Below are 27,381 nucleotides of genomic sequence, written 5' to 3' on the forward strand. Positions count from 1 at the left end.
GCCCCTTGGTCTTTCAAACTTTATATGACCCAGCACAGGGGAAGGCCAGGGCCAAGTAGTGGGAGTGGGTGGGTAGGGGAGCAGGGGCGGGGGAGGGGTATAGGGAACTTTTGGGATAGCATTTGAAATGTAAATAAAGAAAATAAGTTTCTAAACCAGAGGTGTCAGCTGCAAGGAACAATTAGACTAGATGATGCTCAAGATTCAACCCAGGAACAAATTGTAAGATAATATTATTTCTGATTAAGCCCATCACCGACAGTAACTGGGCTGTCAAAAGAATTTCTTTTATTTAAATATCATGTTCTGAACTTCTCCTTTTGAAATTTAGACACTTAACTCTAAATGAAGAAAGGCCCCGCAATCATCCAGGTATCTCAAGGCAGAACTAGTCGAAGGCTGACTCAGAGCTTCTGCCGTACGCATTTATGAAAAGCGCTCCAATCTACCAAGTTCAATTTTCCTAAATTAGACCACATCGGAAGCAGCTGCTTTGACTGAAAATCAGTGGGAAATATCAAAAGGGGGAGCCGAGGAAAAGCCCTTTTATGTGTTATGTATTTCTGAGTTTGGAGGGATTCTAGGGTATGCAGCCGCAGGGTTTCTTTATGGCTTGTTTAGTTGCTCATGTATCTACCGCCCATATTTGCTGCTGTATTAAAATTCTTACCTTCTCTGGCATGGCCCAAATGTCACACCAGCAGTGTAGGAGCTGTGGTTAAATACACAAGAGAAAAGGCAAAGAGATTGGGTGAAACAAACGCTCAAGCAATCTAAAGCCATGGTAAAGAGCCAGGCTTCTTTGCCACCATATTTATAGGAGAGTAATGTGATATTGAATAGGTTTTTATTTAAAATAATGATCAGATAATTAAGAGAGAAGCTAGACCGAATAGGGGATTTCATAATTCTCTAAGTCATAACAAGCCCCTAAACTATGACAAGGCAAGTGAGAATTCAAGATAAGTGGGTCATATGATAGCACTGAATTTTAGATTTTGAAAATTCTCCACATTGATTTCCATAGTGGCTGCACCAGCTTGCAGACCCACAAATAGTGAATAAGGGTTCCATTCCCCCTCAAATTCTCGAACATTTGCTGTCATCTGCATTCTTGATCTTAGCAATGCTGACTTGGATATGACGAAAACTCAAAGAAGTTTGAGTTGGCATTTCCCTAATTGCTAAAGCTATTGAGCACTTTTAAAGATATTTCCTAGGCATCTTAATCTTTTCCTTTGAGAACTCTCTGTTCAGATTCACAACCCATTTTCATTTATTTTTTTTTTACTCTTGTTTTTCAAATTCTTAGTCTATTCTATGTATTAATCCTGTATCCTTTTTATATCTGGCAAAGATTCTCCCACTTTGCTTCCTATGTGGTATAGAAGCTTTTTAGTTTTATGAGGTCCCATGTGTCAACTACTGACCTGACATCTTCAGGAACTGGAGTCCTACTCGGGAACCCCTTCCCTACACCTATGTTTTGTAAGGTACTGCATATGGTTTCTTCTAGTAGTTTCAGCATTTTGGGTTTCTTAATAGGAGAGAATTCATGCCTAGAACTGTAAAGCTATCCAGTTATTCCTGCCTGGGGGCTTGTGAACCCTACAAAATACACATCCATATATTCACAGGTAAGTTTAGCTCTCATCCCTCAAATAAATAAATAAATAAATAAATAAATAAATAAATAAATAAATAAAATCCACAAATGGTCAAACTACAGAGAGCAAATGACCATAGAAGTGCCCCTCCCTAGTTGATACATCTACAAGATGGCTATGGTGTAACGTGATACCTAAGCCTCAGGAAACATCACAGAAGGGTGGGCAGAACCACTGCAAGAGTCAGAGAGCAAGGATTTCTGCTCTGAGCCAGTATCTTCTATATATGACTGAGAGATGTGCATATGTAAACTTAGGGATATGGTCATCTAATAGGGACCAGTACAGTGATAGCTGACATGAATTGACATTCCACCCTGGATAGAGGAGATCTAACATAAGTCAAGAGCTACAGGCTACTAAGATAAAGAAAGTCAATCTTCTCAAGAAATAAGCTCCCTTATAGGTTATCCAAACCCAGGTCCTCCCTAAACATATATACATAGGAGTAACACAAAGGGGTCCCAGCAGGTTGTATGCATGTGTTTAGATATGTGGATGTTTATGTGAATTTATAGACAGATAGGTAGATAGGTATGTAGATAGATGATAGGTAGGTAGGTAGATAGATAGATAGATAGATAGATAGATAGATAGATAGATAGATAGATAGATAGATAGATATTTAGAAGACATAGATGGTATAGCTATACAGATGATATATATATTAGATACATATATAATCTCAATTAGGAGGAGGGCATGAATTTAAAAGGAAGTCAGGAAACGGAAGAATTTGAGTAAGAAAAAGTATTGGGTAGAAATTCTGTAAACACAGAACTCTGGTATGTAATTCTCAAAAAGTATTAAAAACATGTTTATAATATGATCCAAGGTTGTCAACCATGGTATATCAACTGTACTTGAATCACCTCGCCATCTACTGTAGCTTCTAGAAAGTCCTTAGTACCTGGTGAATGAATGAAAGAGTAAGAGGTTGAAGAGCAAGACCCATAAACATGAGTGTGATGAAGGAAGACAGATGGATCTGGAAAAGCGCGATTCCCAACTTGTCAGACAAAAGAGTTTAGTGACTGAAAACGACAAGTTTGCTAGTGTCAATCATTTAAACAGATAACTGAAAACACTAAGGCGACTGGGACCTGGAGGAAGATTACGATTTCTGAGGCAAGCTGTGTCTGAGTGGCTAATGGGAAAACTGTAGAAAGTAATATGAGGAATAGTCAAATTTGTCTGAGAAGCTCAGACATTGACATTAATCAGAAGTAGACAAGAAACAAGTGAGCTAATGTCAAGAGAAACAATAGCAGATAAAAGAGAAAAAAAAGGTACACATAAAATCAGGAAATATATTCAACAAATATTAATATTCACGAAGACAACCCAAGGTTTCACGGACCACTGTCAAGGAGCTCAAAATCTCTGAGAAGTAAGAAACTTAAATAAATAGGCACAAGAGATCTAGTAAATGATTCTCAAAATATCTTAGAGAAGCTGAGGAACTAACTCCCTTGGGAAGTAGGTCTGAGTTGTGAATAGGGGCTTAAAGGACCCCAAGGAAGACAAAGCTACCATTTGGGAATTAGCAGAATGTGAATCTTTGCATTACATTAATTTGCCGACTGAAAAGTACAATTGTGAACAACGCTATGCTGAGAACTCTTTTAAAAAAAAAACTAAACACGGCAAGGCCTTCAAGCACATAGCTCCCACGCTGTGAATTCTACCTGTGAAAGTGCCGGAATCAATTCAGATGAGGTCTAGACCAACTGGAGACCTAATTTAGAATGCCTGCAAAAACCTCTTATGAAAATCCAAAGAGTTTGGCTAACATTAAAAAATAATAAAATCCCTACTGTGAAATTATAAAGTTCTCTTCTCAAACCACATTATAAACGGCAGTTGCAAAGACAGCTAACCAAACATTACTGTATGGAGGAATAGAGTGATCTCCTGAAGGCATCATACAAATTTTAAATGCTGATCCCAACTGAAGATATTTTGGAGTTGTTGGACCAACCACGGATTACCATATTTGGTGCCAAAGAGTACCCTTCATAATGATTTTGTTAAGGTGGGAACTTTGTGTACTGGTAGTTAATCAATGTCAATACAACTTCAATACACTTCAACCTCAAATAGCTTATGTCCAAATTTAAGCTAGGTATCCTAATTCTCAGACTAGAAAAAGAAGAATAAAATATGCAACTATTTTCTCTCTCTCTCTCTCTCTCTCTCTCTCTCTCTCTCTCTCTGTGTGTGTGTATATGTATGTGTGTGTGTGTGTGTGTGTGTGTGTGTGTGTTTGTCTGTCTGTCTGTCTTTAAACTCCCTTTATACAGGGACAGAGCCCCACAGTATAGGAAATAAGAGTTAGATTGAAGGCCATAAAATACAAAATAAGGACAGAGAGTTCTGGGGTACATCATGATTGTTGTTTTATGATACTAAATCCTTGACATTCAGTGTTGCCCATGAACCATTTTAAATTCCAGATTGGATTTCAGTGAGTCTTAAATAGTCTGGGGATATTCTTGAGGGTAATGTGGAATGGTGCCAATATTGAATGCCTTATATACACATTAAATTTTGGACAACCAATTGGTGAGGGGGGGCAGGGTGCTTTCCTATGAGGAAAACTATTTCTTACACCATGACCATTCCCTGGTTGTCTGTAGTTATTTGTCTAGGGTTGAGGTCCCATGAGACCCTCACCTTCCATGTTAGCATGTCTATTCATGTTGTCTCTGTTCAGGCTGTGTTTAGGCAACCATGTTCATGAGACTTCATACTTGTTGCTTCCCAGCCCTTAAAGATACAAACTGGTAATATAGACTGAGATGAATATATATGGGTGTATTTGTATTTATGTGTGTGTATGTGCAATAATTTAAAAAATTGAGATAATAACATTGACATTGATAGAGAGGAAGAGGGTACATACCTGGGAAGGGTCGGAGGGAGGAAATAGAAGGTATAAATTGTGGAATAATTACATTTTAATTTTTAAAATATTAAAGAATTTTTTGAGTTTGAAGCCAGAACTATTATACATAAAATAAAAACAAACAGCACATTTTTCTATTTTTCCCCTTACACTTAAGAAGTCCCCAAGAAAACCAGTTTGCATCGATAGTAGTAGTTAAGGATCAACAGAGTTGAAAACATGCAAACATATGCTTTAGTTGCCCTTCGGCCAAAATAAGATTCCGGACTCCTAACTATCCAAATAGAATGTTGTGTCACAGATGATATCGGTGGTGTTATAACTCACAGTTTCCTTAAGAAATAATACACACACATACATACACACACATAGACACACACACACACACACACACACACACACACACACACAAAACTCATGTTTCTCCATTGATTAATTCTTCAGTACCTGGTAGATTAGAAACAGTAGATATTTGTCAAGTAACTGAGAGTTTAAGTAAGTGAAACAAGGTACAAATTTGAATCACAGAGGTGCAAATTTGGAGGTACTCAGAAATCCTTTAAAGTCAGCCATATCCCTAAGATTATAGTCACATTAATGGCAAACAGACTTGCTTTGAATTGCATCTATGTGTGGGAAAGACTTGATGAAAAAAGTTTAACTCAAATTTCTCAAAGCAGGGTTGAAGACGCTGCAGAGCACTGTTGAGTATCTTCTCCGGGGCTACTAGGACTTGTCTAGTTTTATTAGTTCTGTGTCCTTTTCAAGATTATTTATTCATCAAATACATTTTCCATGACATCTACTTGTCAAGTAATATGCTATGGGTTGTGTTTTATTACAAACTAAAATAATAGCCATGGTCCATTGATGAGTTCCATGATCTCATTAGACAGTCACCCAATCAACCACCCAATGACACAAACCAAGTCTTCCATTCACTCTAGTATTTACATGAGAGTCATGTAAGTTATTTTCCTAAATATTCCTTATATTTGATTCATACAATGAAGCAGGCTCTATCACATAATATCATGAAAGTCCCTTCCAAAACAAGAAGAGCCCTTCTCAAGGAACGGTTAAAGTAGATTTATGCTAGACTTCAAGTTCAGAAAGTAGGCTAAACTTGTGTTTTGGAAATGTAGCATCATGGTCAGTGTCTCAGAAGAAGGGAAGAAAAAGTTCAAAGACCAGTAACCAGCAATGCTTCCAGGAACAGCCGGAAGAGGGTAGTGAACTCAGAAACTAAATATCACTGCAAGCCTTATTTTAATTAAAACCTTCATTTCCAAATCCTCACATAGAAAGGCACAATTAATTTTTTGCCAACTGTCTAAAAAACTAGACAGTGTGATGAAACTCAGAGGATGCCAGGCTTGATATAGAGTAATTAAATGATCTTTCTTCCCTTAGCCTGTGGTGAGAAATGTGCCTAAGAGGAGATTCAGAGGCCTGAGAAATCTTGAGCCTTGATAATTAAGGAATGAGTTTTATCTCCACTACCCTTCCATTCTGTATGGGATCTTGTACCTTGCCATATTTCCAATGTCTAATTTAAATTTGCCTTAAATACAACATTCCTTGAATGGGTGAGAGTAGTTCAGCGTGCAGGGTACTTAACACCATGCTTCATTACCTGAGCCAATCTCCAGAAACCCCATGATGGAAGGCAAAAATGCCTGACTCATAAGAGTTGTGACTGACCTCGGTACACTGGGTACCTGAGCTCCCCGCAACAGACACACAAAAAATAAATAAGCATTTTTTAAAGAAATGTAACATTATTCAGAAATTCTTTTACTTCATTGTATTCGTGGTTCCAGTCATGTCTGCTTTACTCTTAACATCTCATTGAACTTCCACTAGTAAGTAAATTAATGTATTTACCAGAAAATCAAAAACTGCTTCCTTTCTTAACATTCCAGCTTTGAGATCCAAGCAAGTCTATCTGTCCATTTAGTATCCTCAAGGTGAGCACTGAGTGTGTGAATCACAAAAGAAAATTTTCAAAATGTACCCACTACATGATAAATTATATTAATGTGGCTAAGAAAAAAATATAGGTAAGCAAACAATATATTTGCTAAATTTTGGTATTCCACTTAATATGCATAGAACCTCCCACAAAACTTTATGTCAAATCTATTGTAAAAATATTTTCTTAGAGCTAATATAAAGATATCTTAGAATCTATGAGAATTCTCAGCTAGAGAATTAGCTTCAGCTAGACACAGCTCAGAGTTATCTCGTAGAGTTTCAAATGGGGGATTCCCTTGATCACGTTATTCTGTGGTGATATATTTGAGGCATTTTTCTGATTGTTAATTGCTATAGGAAGGCCCCACTGTGAGTGGTACCATCCCTATGCAGTGGGTACTGAGCTTTATAATAAAGCTAACTGAGCAGAAACTAGGGACCAGTGAGCAAGCATGAATTCCTTCCTAGTTTCTGCTTCAGTTCCTACCTCCAGGTTCCTGCAGTAGCTTCCATTGGTGATGAGCTACAGAATGTTAACTGAAGTAAACCTTCCCCTGCTAAAATTGGTTTGGGTCAGAATTTTATCACACCAACAGAAAAGTAAACTAAAAAGGCATTAACAAGCCAGGTGGTGGTGGCACACACCTTTAATCCCAGCACTTGGGAGGCAGAGACAGGTGGATTTCTGAGTTTGAGGCCAGCCTGGTCTACAAAGTGAGTTCCAGGACAGCCAGGATTATAGAGAGGAACCCTGTCTCAAAAAACCAAACCAAACCAAAACAAAACAAAACAAAAAAACAACAACAACAAAAAGGCATTAACAGCGGAAATATACATCAAGGATGATAAAGCTGAATCTCACAATCCCCTTCATTCTAACCCAAAATACAGAACTACGGAAGGCAAAGGACGAGGTCAACAGGGCTCATTCTCACTGCTGTGACTTAAAACAGAACTGAAATCTTTCATTCACATCTTCACAGGCAATGAAATAAATACAGAAGATTGTGGTATAGTAACAGCTTTCAAGAGAACAGACCAGTTAGGAAGAAAGCCAATGAGGGAATGAGGCATTGACAGACAGCTATTTAATTGGAACTAATCAATTTTTTATTCCCCCACCACTTACAGTTTCACCCAGTGAAGTGAGAACAGAGTGAATGTTTTTCCTCAGGAGTATTTAACACCAAAATGACTTACTAGTCTCAAATGTAAATGTAAGGACCAGACATGACTAAATTTGAAATCAATAACAAAGGCTATTCTTCATTAACCCAACATTAAGAACCCAAAGACAGACAAAATTAAGATGGGCCTTTTTCTAAACTCCATTAGTAGTCCCTCAGTTCCTGGGTCAAACACATAAACAGTGTAAAGATGTTCCTTCTGTAACCCCATAAACACTGCCTTCTCCTGAAGTAGTTACTCTTGATAAAAAGGAAGTGTATTACAGAAACTTGTGAAGTATAAATAAGATTAGTAGTCACAGGGGTTAAGTTGAAACAAAAGGGTAGACATGGGGCTCCAAGCATTATTTATTAGCTACATCAATGATATTTTGCTATTTTAATATTAAATGGAGAAAAATTAATATTAGGCTAAAATGGTTATTTTCTTTCTTTCCCATAATTTTCCTGTTTATGAAAAAAATCCTTAAAATTTAACTAGTACGGATTCTATGAGCAGATGAGTCATTGATAGAGTTACTTTTGTTTGGAAAAGGTATTTCTGACCACCCTCTAAGAAAGTTTGATTTGATAGAATTCTGACCATCCAGGAACCCCCACTCCAGAGGCAGAGGCTATTACTTAGCCAATAATTACAACATAAGGCAGAATGATCTCCAAATGAGACAGGTACAAAGCCTTGGCAGGAAGTGAGTCATTCCACCTGGGAGGAACTCAGAAGATGTGGCAGAGAGATGGGAGTTAAGCTGAGCTCAGAATAATGGCAGTGCTACAGCAGGGTGGATAAAAGCAAGAGAAAGGTGTCTGGATAAATCAAAGATGGATACAGAGGTTAACTGTACCCCACCCCACCCACCCCCAGAGGTAACAAACAGCTATAAACTGAAGGACTGAAACAGATTCTGTTGGCTAAAGAGGTTCATGGCAAAGATGGAGAACGACTTGATAATGCACATCGATAAAGCTGTATGATCAGCTAGGCATGTATTTTTAAAGGACAGATTCTATTAAAGAATTATTTTTAAAACTATAAGTATTCAAGAAGAAGCTTTCTAAAAGAACACAATGAAAGTAGACAGCATACAGGAATTCACATCCAGCAAGAGTTAATGAATCTTAATCATATATTTCCTTGTTAAAAAGACTTTCTGGTTAGTTCTATATTACTATTCCCAAATACATGGCACAAGGAAACTCAGCAAGTGTCTTGCTAGTAACCTGATTATCACTCTTCAAGAACAGTTCTCTCTAACAAGTACATATATTTCATTACCAGCACTAAGCAATGGTGCCAGAGATATTTGTGGTATTGCAAGGAGGGATAGAATTTGGGTGAGTTTAAATTCTTTCTTCACCATTTCTCTTTTGTGTTTGCTAATTTACTCATGCCTCTCTAATAAGATGACTGTGTTCACTGCAATAATTTCCAGTGTTTTACAATTTAAAGGCACAAAATTCTTTAAATCCTATACCTGGCTAAGTAGACACCCCAAGTCTTAGGCATCCTCAAGAATATGATGGATGCATCATAGCCTCGGGCAAATGTTCTAACTAAACTGCCATTTCCAAAAAAGACTTTTCTATCAGAATTTCAGATACCTGCATGGAATCCAATAATGGAGCATTTGCTGATCTCCAGACCTCAAGGATATACCCATCAGCCCATGGGTATATCAAGAGAAGCCAGCTGCAAGCTGTAGGATGTGGAGGCAGATGTGGATACGCATGCCTGACAACTCCTTATCTGAGCAAATGCTACAAAATATAATGGCCCAGGACCTTCCAAGAAAGGACAGGGGAGGCCAGGAGGTGAACAATTGAAAATCCTTCTACTCTGAAGTAGTCTAGAGTAGAAGAACCTCTCCGAGAAACGCCCTATGACAACGGGGCTATCAACACAGTTCCCTTACCTAGAATTTGAGGATTCGGAATGATCACACTCATGCCATTTTCTGCTTCTTCACCACTGCACTTTGATGGCAACGACCCAGCTCAGTCCTCTTGAACAACAAAACATGACAACAGTTCTATTTCTGTCCATAGGAGACTTGAATTTCCTTAGAAGTAGAGGCTCTCTTTACCTCTTAACAGTTTTCATTGTTATTTGGGCATAGAAAAACTTTCTCCCAGCTCCCTAGGGTGACTTTTTGTGTTCTTTTTAAGAATATAACATCACTGAATGGATACTATGCATGTGGAACAGCTAGGGATATTTTCTCTCAAATAGAATCAACTTTTGTTCTCACCAGGCAATTTGTACAGGGACCTGAGTTTGAGTACTTAAATTTTATTTCTCGATCATCTATTTGGTAAATAGATTCTGATATGAGGCCACTGTAAGATTATCTGGTTCACCATCTGGATTCCCTGAATTAAAATGCAATACTTAAGTGACAAACACATTAAAAGTAAAAACTTTTTCTGGCTATTTTCATCTATTTTTTCCCTCTTTATAACAACTTATATGAGATCCTAGGATTTCTCTAGTGAATCTTTTCTGTGCTTCATTTCAATCTCATTTGACCTTAGCTTATAAAACACAGCAGACACTATAGCACTTAATTTCATTCCAAACCCTCAATGAGACAGAATGGGCCCCAGTTGAAATCAGAACAAATAAAGACTGATATTTTAGACAAAGTTATCTCTGCTAGGAAATCACAGGTAATTAATACAAGGTGGGTACAAAACAGTGCCCTAGCAAAATAGCTTCTGTCCTTCCTATTAAGCAAGAAAAAGACTCATGGTTTACAGTTCCAGTCACGAGTGATTTTTCTCCTGTGGAGAAAAGAACTAGAGTTAATGCCTTTCCAGGCAAACAGATCTTTAGCTTTGCTTCTTGCTTTCAAAGAAGAAAACCAAGGTTGATTTCCAGCACTTCCAGAGCAGAATTAACTCCAGATTATGAAAAACAAATCTAAATCCAAACCAAGACTCTAACTAGTATTACAAAGTTGGAGGCACTGACTTGCAGGGTCTTACAATGTGGGAAGTGGGAACTCATTCTTCCCTGAGCAGGCTGGAGAGAAGGCTCAGTGGATAAGAGAGCAGGTTCTACTCTTATGAAAGGCCAGAGCTCAGTCCCAAGCACCCACATGGTGGCTTACAATCACCCACATATTCCAGTTCCAAAGGATTTAAGTCCTCTCCTGACCTCCATGGGCTCTAGCACACATGTGGTACACTTCACACACACACACACACACACACACACACACACACACACACACACACACACTCAGGCCACCCACATCCATTTAAAATAAATAAATAAATACTTTCAAGAAACCAAAGAACTATACATACTTGAACTTCAACTAAGAGGCATTAATGTACCTATGGCCAGAAGTTAGGAGTCTAGGGGACATATAAATACATATAAATCCACTGATTAATCACAAGTAGCAGACAAATAAGTATCCATCACAAAGAGCACCTTTTTTAATGTTGTTTGACCATATATAGACAAATGAGGTTAGGTCAAACTCACTTATGTAACTATATATTTTAAATTGTTAGTGAAAAGTGTAACTTGTAAGCACATTGGAAATCACACTAACAGAGGTAGCTTAATTCTCAAACCTCTGTTGAGCTCAGTTTCTTGGTGTATAATATTGCAGTTGAAAGCATATCAAGATATGCTGGCCTTACTGCAACACATGGTTGTAGCAGTAGAGCATCATATGATTGAATACTTATCAAGTCGTCCCTTGAGAAAACCATGAAAACATTCAGGACACAATCAAAACATGCAGCCGGGTGTGTGTGTGTGTGCAAATATTTGCCTTTGTGGACAGGGAAGTTTTTCAAGACACCCCCAGAAATCCTCTATTAGCACTTTCTGATAACTGCTGGCCTAGGCTCAAGTCCTCACGGCCTTCCTACTCAATGACTTCCATTCAAGATCTCTTGTGTCCATTCTCTTCTCCAAGACCAGAGTGCCCCACTAAAGTGCAAATCACAGTCTTTGCTGGGTTTGCAGGGCCCTGTAGAGCCAGGGTCTTGCAGACTAGCTCATCTCATGGAATCTCACTGCTCTCATCCTCTTCAGTTCTCCCAAGGAACTAAGGCAGTTGCTCTGCTCTGCCTTGAATGTTCTCAGTCTTCTGCCCCTTTCTATTTGTCTCGTCTTTTAGAACTCCTGGAAGCAGGTATGACATGACTAAATACTAGAGAGAATGTCTCCATTTTACAGTTGGTAAAAATGAGACTCAAGGGGATTAATAAGCAAGCGTACTTAAGGGTCTTAAGAATAACTTGTCCAGAATTCATATTGAGGTTTCACTCCACAAATCATGTTGTTTAATGGTTGTGCTGTCTGTTAAATGGTAACCTCAATGACAATTGAGAAGTAAGGCTAAGTAAATAATCCTGCAGGTCTCTGCTGAAATCTGCATTAACTATACCACATGACTGTGGAAAACATCTGACAAACTTTTGAAGCAAGTGTTTATGTTTACACTCAAGAAGGTCTGCCCACTGGGCCCTGAGTCTCCCCGAGGATCCTCTGTTGCCCCCAAGGGCATGAGTTGATGTCTCCCGAGGCTCCTGACATGCAAAGGGAATCCCAGCCAGGAGCCTGCCCTACAGCAAGACAGCCTTGGGATGCCTCCTCAGCCCAGAAGATCCCCATTAGCTTTTCCACTTCACCCATCTTCCTTGGGGACTTTAGATCACACACGGGGCACGGAGCAAAGAAGACACACAATCACACTCTACTCTCCTTGATCTCTTACTGAGGTTCTCCCCACAGTAATTTGTCCAACTTTGAAACAATTAAGTTATTTTGAAACGGAGCCTCGTAACCCAGTGGGGTAGCAGATAAAAAGCAATCCGGCCGACTGATGACTTAGTCATTTTCTGACGACAGTAGCTAGAACCCGTCTCTCTAGGACATTCAATGGAGTGTTCTGTTTTCTACAATGGAGGAATCGCTCAGTGGAGTGCTAAAAAGATTAGAATAACGCTATCTCAAAGTCATGCAAGTTACTATTAGAGTGTTTACTATAGTGTTAGGCACCATGGCACATGACTTTAATTCCAGCACTAGGAAGGCAGAGGCAGGAAGATGTATGTGAATTTGAGGATAGCCAGAACTACATAGTAAGACCCTGTCTCAACAAAACGGAACAAAAATGTATTATATCTGGTTATTTTAAAGGCATTTGACCGCAAAGGCCCGGCTTCTCACAGGCTCTTGGGAGATGGCTTTGGAAGCTGAGCCCTGTGGACATGGTATTTCTTTTGGAAAAAAAAAAAGTTCCATAGATCTTGGGGTAAGCCATTAGCTAAAGACAAAAGTAAGAATAGTCTCCATTCTAAGAAGACTGTGCTGGGGTGGGGGGTGGGGGTAAAGTCTGTAATAATCCCAAAGGGACAAACCAATAGCAAAAGTAACCCCTTAATATGAAGCCTTGGAAGAAAAGGGAAGAGCAATCGATTATGATTCACATGGCACAGAAATATAAATGCAACAAAGACACGATCACCAGGAATAGAACAATATAGCACTGTGCTATCAAGCCTAAGAGTATTTCTTAAACTCCAGATTTATGAGACAAAACCCTTGTTTCTAAAGATCTAAAAATATTCCTAGTGCTTTCTCAACTACAGAGACTGCTTCATTTCCTGCAAATTGTTTTTCCTAATTCTGTTTGAGAATATCAACTTCATTAAAACTTTAAAGGCTTAATCCTGTGTTAGGGCTTGATGAGATCTCTGTGGGATGAAAGAAATCAAGAGATCACAGAAGCTACTCTTTTACAATGTCCTTACACTTGGGGTATCAATTGCTGGTGAGATTTCTGGGCCATAGAGAAGTGGGATTTAGAAAAGCACCAAACATCACTTTAAACTGTAAGATGTTTGCTAAACCAAAAATTTGTCTCACTGTAGTTTGTGACTGGGTAGTGATATGTTTTTTTTTTTTTAAACAAACATCAAGTTAAATATCATCTGATTAAACTGATTTTGTATTTCAGACATAAGTCATGTGAAAGAAAGAATGCACTAAAGGTATTTGCTATAAATGTAAAACCTCAAATGTCAGACCAGAAGTTCTTCAATTTGTAAACATATACTTTCCCTTCTGTAGACCCCAAAATAAGCATTCTTCCACCTTTGGGTACATATTTCTTCTTAAAGACGATTTTTTTTGTGTGTGTGACGCTTTCTTCCTTCACATGAAAGGATATTTTTAGGCATTTTGGCAAGTTTGATAGTAACATGTTGAATGAGTATGCTGTTACATACTATTTTAAACATCTGCCAAAGGGAGCTGGAAGAACACTGAAATATTATAAACAGCTATAATTTTATGGGAGAAACAAAGGCTCAGAAAAAAATGAGAAAGAGAATCAACAAAACTTGGTAAAATTACAATCGCTTCTTTGATTTATTTTATTATAGATGGAATCACACTACATCATTTTTAAAAAGGGAGACGGTGGAGAAGGCAGGGCGCTTTAATTAGGGAAACCTTTCCATGTACCTTAGATGAGGGAATTTTCCTCATTGGTGGTTTTGTTTAATAGCTTAAGGGAAGGGACTAAATTACACAAAGACGAATTAGCAACAGCAAAATGCACAGATTTGACTTAAATCACACAGATTTTAGGCCTCTCTAGTTCCTCTGAACACTACAGAGAGTCTGCCATCTGCCAAATGAGGCTGACCCTAGACGACTCCCGGACACCTTGTCCACTCTGACAGCAAATCCCTGTCAGCAATTCTCCCAGTACCCTTCTCTTCCCAGTGGGGGGACTACTCTCAGTGGCTATGGAGTCACAGGTGAAATATTTGAGACTGACAACAAAACGAAGGTTGGGCATAATAACGCATGTATACGGGTGGACTAAATGCCAGAGTGCGGTAAATGGAATCCTCCCTCCATTTAAGTAAGCACGGCAGCAAGTTTGGCTCATCCCACAAAAGGAATGCCTCAGATAATGACCATCACACTTCTCTATTAGTAAGTAAGAGAGCAGAAATGTTCTAAAGGCTTTTTCATGGTTCAATAGCTTCAGGCAGCATGTGAGTTTAGGGTCTCCAACATTTCATTTTCAAAAAACAGTGCAACCCACACAGTGACTAAGATGGTAACAGGACCTGGGCTAGTTACAGGATTTCACTATCACTTCTACTTCCGAGATGCAAGCTGGCAATAGGTTTATGATAGTTTCAGAGATTTAGTAAGAGTAACCCCTTCTACATTAAGCTTTCTAATTGTAACATAAGATGGATAAACCCGCCAGTACTACCAATCTCTAACAATTGAAAAATACACAACTATTTCCATCAGTTGACAGCAGACACCCACCTCCCCTGCTCCTTTTTTTCTATGTCATACTGCAAATAGAGCAAGCCAAGGGGTGGGGTGAATCTACTTCCAGTCCCAATTTTGTCATCCTTCAGTTGTGTAATATCACAGATAAGCCACATGCTGTCTGTAGTCCTTGTTTCTCATCTCTTCAAATCAAGGTTCTGCTGTGCAATCCCAGAGTACACCAGCACAGTTGTGATGGAGAGACGGCTCACTCGAAGCACAGGTGTGCTCTACGGCCCTGTGATGTCCTGCTTCCTGGCCAGTTCCCTTGCATTCATTTTGTGTTACTGTGCTTTTGAAAGCAGAATTTTTATAGTGTGAGTATTCTGAGATTTGTGGTGTGTTTATGAGGCTCGAGAACCTAGTGAGCTAAGAAAAGAGACTGAGAGATTCTCCTTGTGTCTGCCCTGAAATCAGAACCACCACCAAGGCCTTTCCCATTCCATAGCTAGTTTACACTCACTGCTTCAGCAAAACTCTCCTAGAAAGTCTGATCCCTGGAGTTGTGTGTCTCAGGGAGGAAATCCCTTACTGTGGCAAGTTATTCCCCTTCAACCTGTTCCCATTTCTGGCTCAGTTTGCAGTCTCAAAGGCTATGGCTTGGAGCACAGATGGTTTTTGAAAAATAACTCAACTATTAGGTGACTGTGAGAATCAAAGTAGTTACAAAACAGGAAACGGATCACCTCTGTTCATGTTGAGCAACTTCCCCTTAATCCGCTAAAGAATCCTCTGTGGAATTGAAATGTGGAAGGTGCCATCTCTCTATAAATAGCCTCATGTCATGCTATGTGAATCATGTTTGCTGATATAAAACCAACAGATTAATTATTTGGCTTTTTTAGTAACATTACTAGCACAACTATTGTCTTCCCTAAAAGCTTTTCCACCCCTGTTCTTCAAAACTAAGTAAGCGTTGGAACAGACTGAAGCCTTTCCATATATTTATCCACTCTTGGTGTCCTTGTACTAGGAATGCCTTAGCAACTCCTACTGTCTTTCTGTCTGGTCATCATGTGACACTTTAGCTAAAGGAAGTGACCATTTAGGATCCTGAAGATGAGCATTGAGTGTGTGAACAAGAGACGCATATTAAATAATCACCAAAGGAAACAATAAACCCAGAGAATCCCCTGTTATCTAATGAGACACTAAGGAAATGGCCTCAGGAAACAACACACCATTCCTCCTTCCCGAGCAAAAATGAAGTCATGTAAACTTCCACAAACATAGGAGTTTATCTCATCCATTCAGAGTTAGGACCAGACCAACTTCATACTTTTGCTGTCTTGTTATCTGAGAAGGCTAAGTAGGATCACCCATAAATACCACATTTCTATCCTAAACACAGTGTAACAACTACTCCAGGGACTGAGTATGCGAGTCACTTGGGGTTTGGGGTCTTGGAGTCCCTTGCAGACTACATAAGCCCTAAGAGCAAGGTCCCAAAGGATCCCATTCAACCGAATGAAGGATTCATATTGCCCTTTAAAAAGAATAGTCAGTATGCTGAGATAATTCTTCCTTAGCTTTGAGCTCCACTTTACCAGACGTAAAGGCATTATTAACTGGGTGGGAAAAGGAAAGACTTCAACAGCTTCTGAATCCAGATCAACATCAGTTTTGTTTACTTCTGGAGTCTGCAGCTTCACAGCCATCAGAGACTATGAAAATGAGCCACCAAGGGGGTGACTAATGTGACAAATGTCACCACGGAAAGTTAAGGAAAAATAAAGCGAAGTGTCTTTTCCTCCCAAGGCTTACTCTCAAAATCGTAACTTACTCTGAGTCCCACTTGAATCTAACCTACACACTTGAGTGTGTGGAACTCAAAGAGAACAGCAGAGCTGGAGTTGCTGACAGGCTTAAGGTAGTCAACTCATGCCAGGAGAGGCTCCTTCTTCAGCCCATCTTTACTTCAGCTAGCAGGACTGAGGAGGTCTCAGATTGCCAGCGACTCCCAGCCACACCCAAAGGATCAAGGACTTGAGAAAAGCAAGGGTTCTGGTGATCTGCTTTTGTTTTTCAAAGTGTCACAGTGTCCCAGCTTAGCATGGGAACTTGTCACCTTGACACTGAAGGCACTCAGGTTCCTTCAGTAAATAACGACCTATGATGAACCATTTGAACCCAAGGCTGCTGCGGAAGCAGAATCAGTTTCAGAAAAGGTTGTGACAAAGAAATGTCCAATAAATCAAGTTTTCCTGACACTCCCTGGGGCCAAGCTGCAGATACCATGGTATCGACTTAGTATCTCAAAAGCTCAAAGGCAGAGAACAGTAAGTGGACAGTAAACTTTATAAGAGGCCGATGGTGACTAGCAACTGGTTGGAAGAATAAGAAAGGGGTTCTATGTAGAAGTGGATGAATGTGAGAACATGGAAAGTTGGGAAATTGAGATGTATTAAAAGGCAAAAAAAAAAAAAAGCAAAACAACCCCACGTGCTTGTTGGAGGCAGAGCAAATCAAATAATATTAAGTTCATCTGGTATCTATTATAATTCATAATCATCTGTCTTAGGTGGTTATGAGGAGTATAGAGACCTTTATTTATTTTCATATTCTCCGTAGATAGTATGATTACTCTGTAGGTAGTTGGAGGGATGGGTGGAACAATGGGTGGCACATGAATGAATGGATGAATGAACGAACAAAAAATCGAAGGAACTAGTCACTGCCCCCCAGGGCTTTACCAGATAAAGGAACCCAGATACACCTGTACAAGTGACCCTCATACTAGTCAGACTGTCGGTGGATGAAAGCAGAAAGTGTTTTCCCGAATATGGGACAAGCTATTAACTGACACAGGGTTGTTGAAAGAAGGTGGGCCAGCATGGAAGAAAGGAATCCTGATTCCCTTCCATGAGCAATTCCCAGAAGCTTTGAAGAAAGGATGGGGGCGTCAGCCTCTGGGGAGCCCACTGATTTGACTGCTACTAACCTGGTCTCCGCCTCACTGGCCTCTTGCGGCCGCTGCAGAAGCGCACTTTGCTGAACACCCCGAGGACGTGCCTCTCACACAGGGAGCGCCCGTCTTTGCTGGGGCTGGAGCGGCGCTTGGAGGCCGACACCCGGTCGCTGTTGGACTCCCTCGCCTGCCGCTTCTGCCGGATCAAGGAGCTGGCTATCGCCGCAGCCATAGCTGCTCAGCGCGGGCCCGAGGCCCCGGGCTCCACTGCGCCCTCGGGTTCCTGCTCCGCCGGGATGAGGGCAGGACCTCGGGGGCCTGGAGGAATAGGACAGGCGCGGGGAGGCAGTGCTAATATTTGAGGAGGTTGCAGTATCGAAAACCTGGAGCCCACAAGGTTAGTCAGAGTCTGGGCAGTGGCAACAAAACGTGTGAAAATCCGGATGTAAACTTCCCCAACCACTGGCGGCGGGGGCGGGGCGGTCCCAGGCCTTCTTGCGAAGTAGACGTTTGCACCCCAAACTTGCACCCCAAAGCGATCCACGTCCAAAGGGCAGTGGGGAGTTTGGTCACACTGCGTTCAGGGTACCAAGTGGAAAGGGGGAAAAGATGTCCAAAATAACAAGCCGTGCCCCGGTTGGAGAGGCGCAAGCGTTGTAAGGTGTCCAAAGTATACCTACACATATATACATAGAAACCCGTTTACAAGGCAGAGTCTGGACCGAGGCTAGAAGCGAGCCCCCAGCTTAAAAATATATATAGTAAAAAGTGAATAAAACGTTCCTTTAGAAAACGAACCACCAACCGCGACAGAGAAGAGGAAGGCAGCAATTTAACTCCCTGTGGCCCGCGGTTCTGAAGATTAGGAGGTCCGTCCCAGCTGGGTGAGGTCTACGAAATGCATCGCACCGGCTGCGGTTCTCCGGGGGCCGGCACCCCCACTTCTAGAATTCCAAGAGGCGAGAAGTGGGAGCGGTTAACCAGACTCGGGGTAGGGGCACGGGGCGGGAGGGGGGGTGTGCAGCTGTTTCCAGCTGCGGTGAGCGCGCCTCTCCTCCAGCAGCACTGCAAAGAGAGCGGGAGACGAGGGAGGGGGAGGGACAGCGGGAGGGAGGGAGATCCTCGAGGGCCAAGCACCCCGGGGATCCGCGGGGTCCCGAGAGCGGGCGCTCCCGCTCTCACTGCCTGCGTTCCGGCACGAGACGGGCACAGTTGGTGATTATTTAGGAAATCCTAAATCTGGAATGACTCAGTAGTTTACAGAAGCCCCTCCAAAGGCAAAGCTGCCGAAGGTGTCCTCCCCAGCTCGGCGCCCACACGCCTTTCACCGGAGCTCCCTGCCACCGTGCGCCCAAGCCGCCGCACCAAGCCGGTCTCCGCACAGGCTCCGAGCGAGCTGGGCAGCTAGGGACGGGCGCCCTGGCGGGCTTGGGATCAGGTCATCGCCGCGCCTCCGCGACCCCAGGCTCGCATGCCCCGGCGGTCGGCAGCTCCCGGCCGCAGCTCAGATAGGGGTTACCCGGCCGCCGCTGGGCCGCTCGCTCGGTCCCGCGCCGCCCATCCCGGCCGTGGAAGGAAGTGACCGCGCGCTGCGAGCCCCCGCGCGTCCGCTCGGGTGGGGCGGGGGCTGGTGGAGGGCGACGTCGGCTCGCGGCGGCTGCGGCTCTGGGTCGCAGCTGCCCACCATGGTCTGGCGCCCCGGCGCAGGCAGGTTCCCTAGGCCGCCCTGGGAGACGGCGGGAGGTAGCCGCGCGTGCCACCTGGACTCCCCGGGCCGGGAGCGGACTCTGGGGCCGGGGACAGGAGGCAGGTGCCGGCGGCCACCAACTCGCCCAACTTGCTGCGCCGGCGGGGAGCCGCGGGATCGCCGGGCGCCCCCCGCCGCCTCCCCTAGACCGGGAGGGGGCGCTCAGGGCGGAGTCCCATTCATGGGCAGAAGCTCCCGGGCGCCGCCGCCGGCTGTCTCCCCCAAAGCGCTAGCTCCGCAGGAAACTCCAGGCAAAGGCGACAGCAGCCTCTGAGAAGGCGAGTGGGACAGGGATCAAGCAGCGGCTGGAGTTACTCTGGCTCTTAGGGAGCTGGGAAGCTTTCCTGGTGGGACTGAATTGGGGGCTGGGCTTGTGGAGAGCTGGAAAGAGCGGCGCTTAGGTCCTGCTCCCTTTTCTCTTGCCCACTGCTCCCAGACTCTCTCCTTCCTCCCCCCGACACCCTTCTCCCCCCTCTCTGTCTTCTGTCTCTCCCCTTTTCTCCTCTCTACGCAATCCTACGTGATTGAGGTTTGGATGAGAAATTCTCAGAGGCAGAGTGAAGGAACTGCAGCCTGGGTCTGCTGTGTCCAGTCCCTTCCCACCCCACCCCCCACCCCCAAGAGAAACACACACATCCACTGGCTTGTTGTAGAACCCTGGGTGAGCAGAGAAGAGGATGGTGCAGGGAGCAGAGGTGCAATCTGCCCTCGCCAGTGACCAGAAAGAAGCATGTAGCATTCTCCAGGAAGGAAGTGCACACTGGATAAAGTAGCAATGACCTCCCTGTCTCCCATACTGCACACACACACACACACACACACACACACACACACACACACACACACACTGCCATCACGTTTTGGAACAGAAAAGTGTGTTTCCATCTCTTTGGGACCTAGATTTCTTATTACTGTCCGGAAAGCTAAAAAGGAGACTCTATGCCTAGAAAGGTCTCTTGGGCAACCTGCCTTGAGAGTGAATAGAGATGGGGTTACAGTGTTGCAAGCAAGGACAGTGAACTACAGCATTGGAGCACATTCTTGTCTTCAGAAATGCCTGCCATGCTCCTGATAGAGAAACAGGAGTTGTCCCAGGAAACACAGCATTAGAGACTCTGAAAACCTATATTTCCCCTTGGTTCAAGCTATGATCTGGAAGTGGCCTTTAGTCATGTTGGCTTTTTCTCTTCAACTAGACTTCAAATAGTACCACTCTCTCTTCATCCTGTGATTTCCAAACAGAGACAGGTATATACTAGGAATTTCCTAAGATGTTGGGGAAGAAACCATCCTGCAGACTGCTAAAAATGGGGCCAGACTCAAGGGGGCCCCAGGAATGCAGGTCTAAATGTGAGTACAAATTTGCAGGCCTACTTGAGATTTACTGGGCAAGGAGAACGACAGAAGTGTGTGTCTAACAAGCCAACATTGCCCAAGATCAAGTGTATGGTGTAACTGACTATTGTCAAAGACTGGCAGACAGGGGCTGATGTGACAGACAGTTGAGGGGAAGAGGCTCTCAATGGCCAATGGGGAGAGCACAGGCCTTGCAGCTGCTCAGTTTGCCTGGACAGGGATGACAGATTCATTCCTGGAATTTGAACCACACAGATCAAGACAGACGAACGGGATGCACACTCCAGAGTACATCTGACAAGACAAAAGGGATTGCTTGAAATCAATTGGCAACACAGTCAATTAGGGAAGTGTTCAATTTCCACAAATAAAATTATTTTCCTTCCTTGGCTACAGGAAGACTTGTCTCATTTTTCAGCAAGGCAGGCACAGATAGTACTGGCTGGCTTGGAGGTTCTTGGGGGGGGGGTGCTGTCTTTTGCAAACCAACACCCAAACACAGACATACACATACACACAAAAGATCATCTAAGGGGAATCTCAAGAGGAGTGAAAAAGAGGACAATTTATAATGAGGACCTAGGGAAATCAACTGAACTTGGTCTCTTTCATCCTCACAATGAAGATAATTGTTCCCATCTATAGCCCAGAACAGAACATATGTACGTAAGCATTTTGACAACAGTAAAACGCAAAATGAGTGGAAGGAAGGGTGGATGGAGGTGTTTGAATGTGCAGGATTCACCTGAGATGCTTGCTCTAAAAATGTGGATTCCCTACGAGAATCTCTGAGAATCTGAAGCAGAAATCTCTATGACTGAGGCACATACATCGAAATTTTTAAAAACTCCTCTTGGTCTCAAAATACGGGCATTTACGGTATACACGTACTACGTACAGATAATACTGAAGAATAGAGCAAGACGCTCAAAGTTGATGACATTCCTCTAGATTACACTCCCTCTCCCTTCAAACAGGACTCTGAAGAGGCTTGTCTTCCCAAAGCTTTACTTATATAGGCTGTGGGAAGTCAAGGTGCACACAGAGGAGGGGACACGTGTAGAAGCAAAGACAACTTGTGGAAGAAGACTAAGAAGAGATGAAACCTAGCTCTTTCTATTCAAAAGGCATCTTGAAACATCGTTATCAACTTAGGCTCTAAGGACTAATCAACACCAGGCTTCCCAGATACACATTGGCTTAGTCTCTATTAGAACGGGATATTTGAGTTTCCAGGAAAAGACAAAGACTCTTTTCACCTTGTGTTTCTGCTACTGTTGATACATTTTAGCTATCTGGTCCTTAACTGTTTCCTCAGCACTACCATATCCTCCACTTCCTCAACAGAAATAAAGATATACAGAAATCTGGAGGGGGAAAAAAACATCTAGGTCCTAGGTTCATGGAGGTTAAACTCAGAAGAGAGATGTAAATTGGGTTTTCATGAATTAATTCAAAGCTTTCCTATCTGGTTCACTGAATTAAAATCTTCCCCCAGTGATTCTCAGGATATATTCAATCGCTCTCATCTGTGGACGGGAAGATAAAGCACTCTGCTAATGGTTGTGATATCGCAGACCTACACAAATCTTGATTTTTCTGCTGTCTTTCTTGGGATAAAGGAAGAATGTCCCTTTCCAATTTTGAAGACATGAGTAGGAAAAGTTTTAGTTTGGAGTAAGTTGCCAAATACACATCAGAAGGATTCTTATATAGCTATATTTATATCTCTTACCTCCAGTCAAACAAAATATAGACAGTATTAGTCATCTGCATATTTTAAAATTTAAAAAAATGCAGATTTAATTGTCTTTGGCTTGCTCACAGGCCAGATCTTCCAACTCCCAAATCAAACTAGAATTACCTCACATGTCCATTTTAAACACTCTGTTGAGTGCACCTGCTATTCAGGATCCAGTGTCAGTAACTAAGGGGAACTGTATACCTGTGGTCTTCAGCCTTCCTAAGGCTTGGATACAAGCCTCATGTTGTGATGACCACCCCAACCATAAATTTCTTCCTGTTGCTACTTCATAGCTGTAATTTTGCTACTGTTATGAATCATAATGTAAATGTCTGGTATGTAGGATATGTGATATGTGATATGTGACCCCTGTGAAGGGGTATGTTAACCCCTCCAAAGGGTCATGACCATCCAAGGGGTGGAGAACCATCTTTCTATCCACGTTTACAATCTCCTTACCCTCAACTAGCTTCAAGTCCATGCCACCATGTACATTTTGGGCTCTTAATCATGCATTTGAAGTAAGATGGGGGGATGAACTAATCAACTTATTGGAACTGAAGCTGCAGCACAGTTAGATGAGATCAACACTTGAAGTATTTAACCAAGGTCACAGAATACCGCAGACTGTGACAGTAATGTGCAGGGTGTGTGTGTGTGTGTGTGTGTGTGTGTGTGTGTGTGTGTGTGTGTGAGAGAGAGAGAGAGAGAGAGAGAGAGAGAGAGAGAGAGAGAGAGAGAGAGAGAGAGAGAGAGAGAGAGAGAGAGAGAGAGAGAAATTACCCTTTAGATGTCCATTTGAATCAAGATCCTGCTATAAAATACAGAACTTTCAGAACAAGAAATGATACTATGTGATCCGCACACATCATCACTCACTCCCAGACATAAAGTATTTAATGGAGACTGGAAATCTACATGGAGTGAGTGATTAACCTTGCAATGACAGAGATAGTGTTCATCCGTAAAACATAGCCAGTGTCTTTGTCTGTTGGAAGCACCGAGGCCCACCTCTGCACATCCACCATCCTTCTAGGAGACCAGCCCTTTGACTCGAAGTTCAGGAATGTGGACTAGCTGGTCTTAACCATAAGAGGCTTGCTGGGTAGCAAAGCTTGTCTCCAAGTATTTGTCTTGTACAGTCCCTGTACTTAAAGTCCCTTCACTCTGTCAGATGGTCAATTAAAGTAAGCTGGCCAAAGCAATATAAGTAAGTACTTTCTAATAACTTGTGAGTTTTTTCCTATGGCAAGTTCATTCTTGGATCTTAATTCAACAATTCAACAGTGGAATTATTCTTTGTATGTGTCTCTTTTAGACATTTCTCAAAATAAGAAAAGGATATATTTCACTTCTGTTCAGGACAGAGAAAGTAATGTCTTTGCTGCTTTAAAAGAGAGATGTTCAAGTTCCAAAGCATGCCTCTTTTAATTATGAATATTAGTGGTAAGTTTCTTGAACACCCCTAAATACATCACAGCTATGGACACTTGACAATCCTCTGAGGTGGGCTGGTCATAATGGAAAAATTGGACACAGAAAGGTCGAGCTCTTAACTTAGGATACACAGCTAAGAGTTTGTAGAAAACAAATTTGTTTATTTTCAAAGGTTCTCTTTAACCCTAATTTTGATATTGTACACTAATAAAAATAGAATGTCATTAATAATGATCATGAAATTCCTACTTCTGTTACCCGTATAGTTCTTTCTTCTTTACTTCCTTTTTGTTTTGTTTGTTTTTGTTATTGTTTTTCTGAGACAAGATTTCTTTGTGTAGCCCTGGTTGTCCTGGAACTCATTCTGTAGACCAGACTGGGCTCACACACAGAGATCCACCAGCCTCTGCCTCCGGAGTGCTGGGATTGAAGGTGTGCGCCAGCACGCCTAGCTACCCTTTTTATGAAGTATTAAACACAGTTCTTCCATGTATTCTCCCACTACGACTGAAGAAGCTTCTTGCTGGAGTTAGGGAGGTAATCATACTCTCATTTTGTAAGTGGGCACTTAGTCCAGTGACTTCTCAGTCTCACACAGTGAAAATCTAGGAATCACACTCTGGCCTGCTGACCTTAATGTCTACATTGCTCTCACTGAGACCGCACACAGGAAAACAGGAAGAGCACCTACTGTATTTGCATGCCCTGGACTCTACTACAGTCTTAGGAATAACTTTGAAGTTATGGTGGACAGAATGGATGCAAAAACCCTAACTCCCTGTCCTTCTGTGGCCGTTACATCCTAAAATCCTCTGGGTTGCAAAGCTAAAGTGGTGGTTTGTTTTTGCCAGTCTTGATTATGAATTTTCCATTTCCTTCATTCTTGTTCCTAAATACTGCTCACTACTCGGGCACATACATGCATGTCTTCACTGTGAAGTGAAGGCCACACAGCACCAGTGCTGGTGATCCCTACAGAAGGGAAGGCCCCTGTTAGCTGGTAAGGCTCAGGATAGGGTTCTGGCAAAGCAAATATTCACCAAACCCCTGGATAAAGGCATTAATTCATCCAACAGCTTTGTTTGTAGCTCAGTATAAGAGCACATGCTCTGTACTTTAGGCCTTATGTTCACTCCCTGGTACTAATACATTAAAATTTATCCATCCCCTCATGTGTCTTATAAAGTCCAATAGATACGCAAGTCATCCCAAAGAGAAGTGTGACATATTCATTCTTTGTAAAAAGAAAGACACTCAAGGTTGCCTCCATATTCCCAAATGGATTATTTTGTTTCATCCACATACCTTAGAGAATTGTCTGCCTTGATTTGATGGATCTTAAAATTTGGTAGCCTGGGAATGTATCTGACCTCAGATTTCTGCTTTAACAATCTTCATATCCAGGCTTGTCTTTTTTCAGTTCTATTTCTGTCTCTGTCTCTGTCTCTCTGGGTCTCTGTTTTTCTATGTCTCTGTCTCTCCCTCCCTCCCTCCTTCCTTCAGACACACATATACATTGGTGAACATGCGTACACCCATGTCCATAGGCATTGGGAATAGATAATAAGGCAGTGGAACAGAGATAGCAGGTAAAATGATGAACCAGTTTTGGCGGTTTCAATGCTATTAAAGTGACCTTAAAATGGTTTGACAACTCTAATATTTATACTGACACCCATCCTTTCTGAGATGTTCTCTCCACAGGCCATTCCTGGTTGCTCTCATTTCTAATTTTAGTTCCCAAATTTCCAGGGAATGTATCTGGCTGAAAAAACATGACTAACCCTCGAAACATACTACAAAAGATCATATTAAAATCATATTTTTGCCCTCTGTGTTGCACACAGCACTGGGCACTGTAAAAATAGCAAACAGTTACAGAAAAAATCCTGCTACTCTTTCACACATTATGCTTGATACAGAATAAGATTCTATTTTATATAACTTTAATATACAAATGGTTTAGAAAAACATGTCCGGGGATCTAATGACAATTTGGATAAAATGATTGATAAAACCATTCTTGGGTCTAGGTTTTGAAAACTCTAAAAATAAAATGTAAGTTAAAATAAGCATGTCATTAGAGTAAATAATTAATCTTCAAATAAAGCTAGTTTAGTTGATCGAGCCTAAGTTTATTCTCTTATGAAATGACTATTATGTGGAACTTTCAACACTTGAAGAGATATATTGAAGCGGAAGCATTTAACTTTGAAATCAGAAAATGTGTGAATAAAAGCCCGAGTTAACAAATGAGCAGGGGTGGACGAGATGCAGTCTCTTCTAGCCAGCACTAAGTCAGCCTGTTCAACCAAGCAACATTATTCATCATAAAAATTAAAAATATTTGGAGAGCTTCCTTCATAATGTGGCAGAAGCAAAGAAGGAAATGTTCACTGAGTCTAGAAGAGAGAAAACGAAAAAGCATCTAGCAGAGTTCTTAGCCCCTCGCTCACCTGTCTGTTTAATACAGAAATGTTCGCCCATGCGCCCACTTTCCTTGCTAACCCAGCATGTTTAAAATGACATCAGAAGAACACTGGTTTCAACAACTGGATGCTTGGGAAAACTCAAAAGATCAAGCCAAAAGATGGTGGCATGATGGAGGATGAACAGATAGAACGACGCACGTCATGCCGGGATGTTCAGAAAGCATGGGTGGTGTGTATGTGTGGGGGAAGGAGTAGGCCTAAGATAATGGTGAAAGAGTATTTCATATTCGTCTAGTATTTAAAGAATCATCAATGTTTTCGCAAGATTTTGAATAAGATATTAATCTTTCAGTTTGTTGATTCACCTAGTGGAGATCTCACATGACCATCAATCCATTTTATAGGGTGCATATACACTGCCGTCCATTATCAAAGACTGGAGACTTCATTACAAGTAAACAAGACAATTATTTCCCATTGGGTGGAGTATGTAAACCACTATAGCACTGGAAAAGTGTGCTTCTTTTCTCTTTTTGGCAGTCCCATCTCCTCCCCTTCCTAAAAAGGGCAGAAGTAAGGAAATAGTAATAGTTGGCTTTTAAAGGAGAATTAATCAGAAACTTTTTTTTTGGGGGGGGGGGTTCGAGACAGGATTTCTCTGTATAGCCCTAGCTGTCCTGGAACTCACTCTGTA

The 27,381-nt window shown here is 41.9% G+C and overlaps 1 protein-coding gene across 4 annotated transcripts in view; it reads right to left on the reverse strand.

The window, feature by feature from the left end:
* Positions 1-27,381, reverse strand: part of Fgf12 (fibroblast growth factor 12) — a 559,190-nt gene that overhangs the window by 243,843 nt on the left and 287,966 nt on the right. The window contains exon 1 of one of the 4 annotated variants that reach the window (XM_021209131.2): positions 18,005-19,865. The exons of the other annotated variants lie outside the window; for them this stretch is intronic. Coding sequence (XP_021064790.1) covers positions 18,005-18,203 — 199 coding nt within the window. The 5' untranslated portion in view covers positions 18,204-19,865. Of the gene's footprint in view, positions 1-18,004; positions 19,866-27,381 lie in introns of those variants that run through there. 4 annotated transcript variants of the gene reach the window in all.

Source organism: Mus pahari, chromosome 12 (assembly GCF_900095145.1).
Source record: "Mus pahari chromosome 12, PAHARI_EIJ_v1.1, whole genome shotgun sequence".
Lineage (NCBI taxonomy): Eukaryota > Metazoa > Chordata > Mammalia > Rodentia > Muridae > Mus > Mus pahari.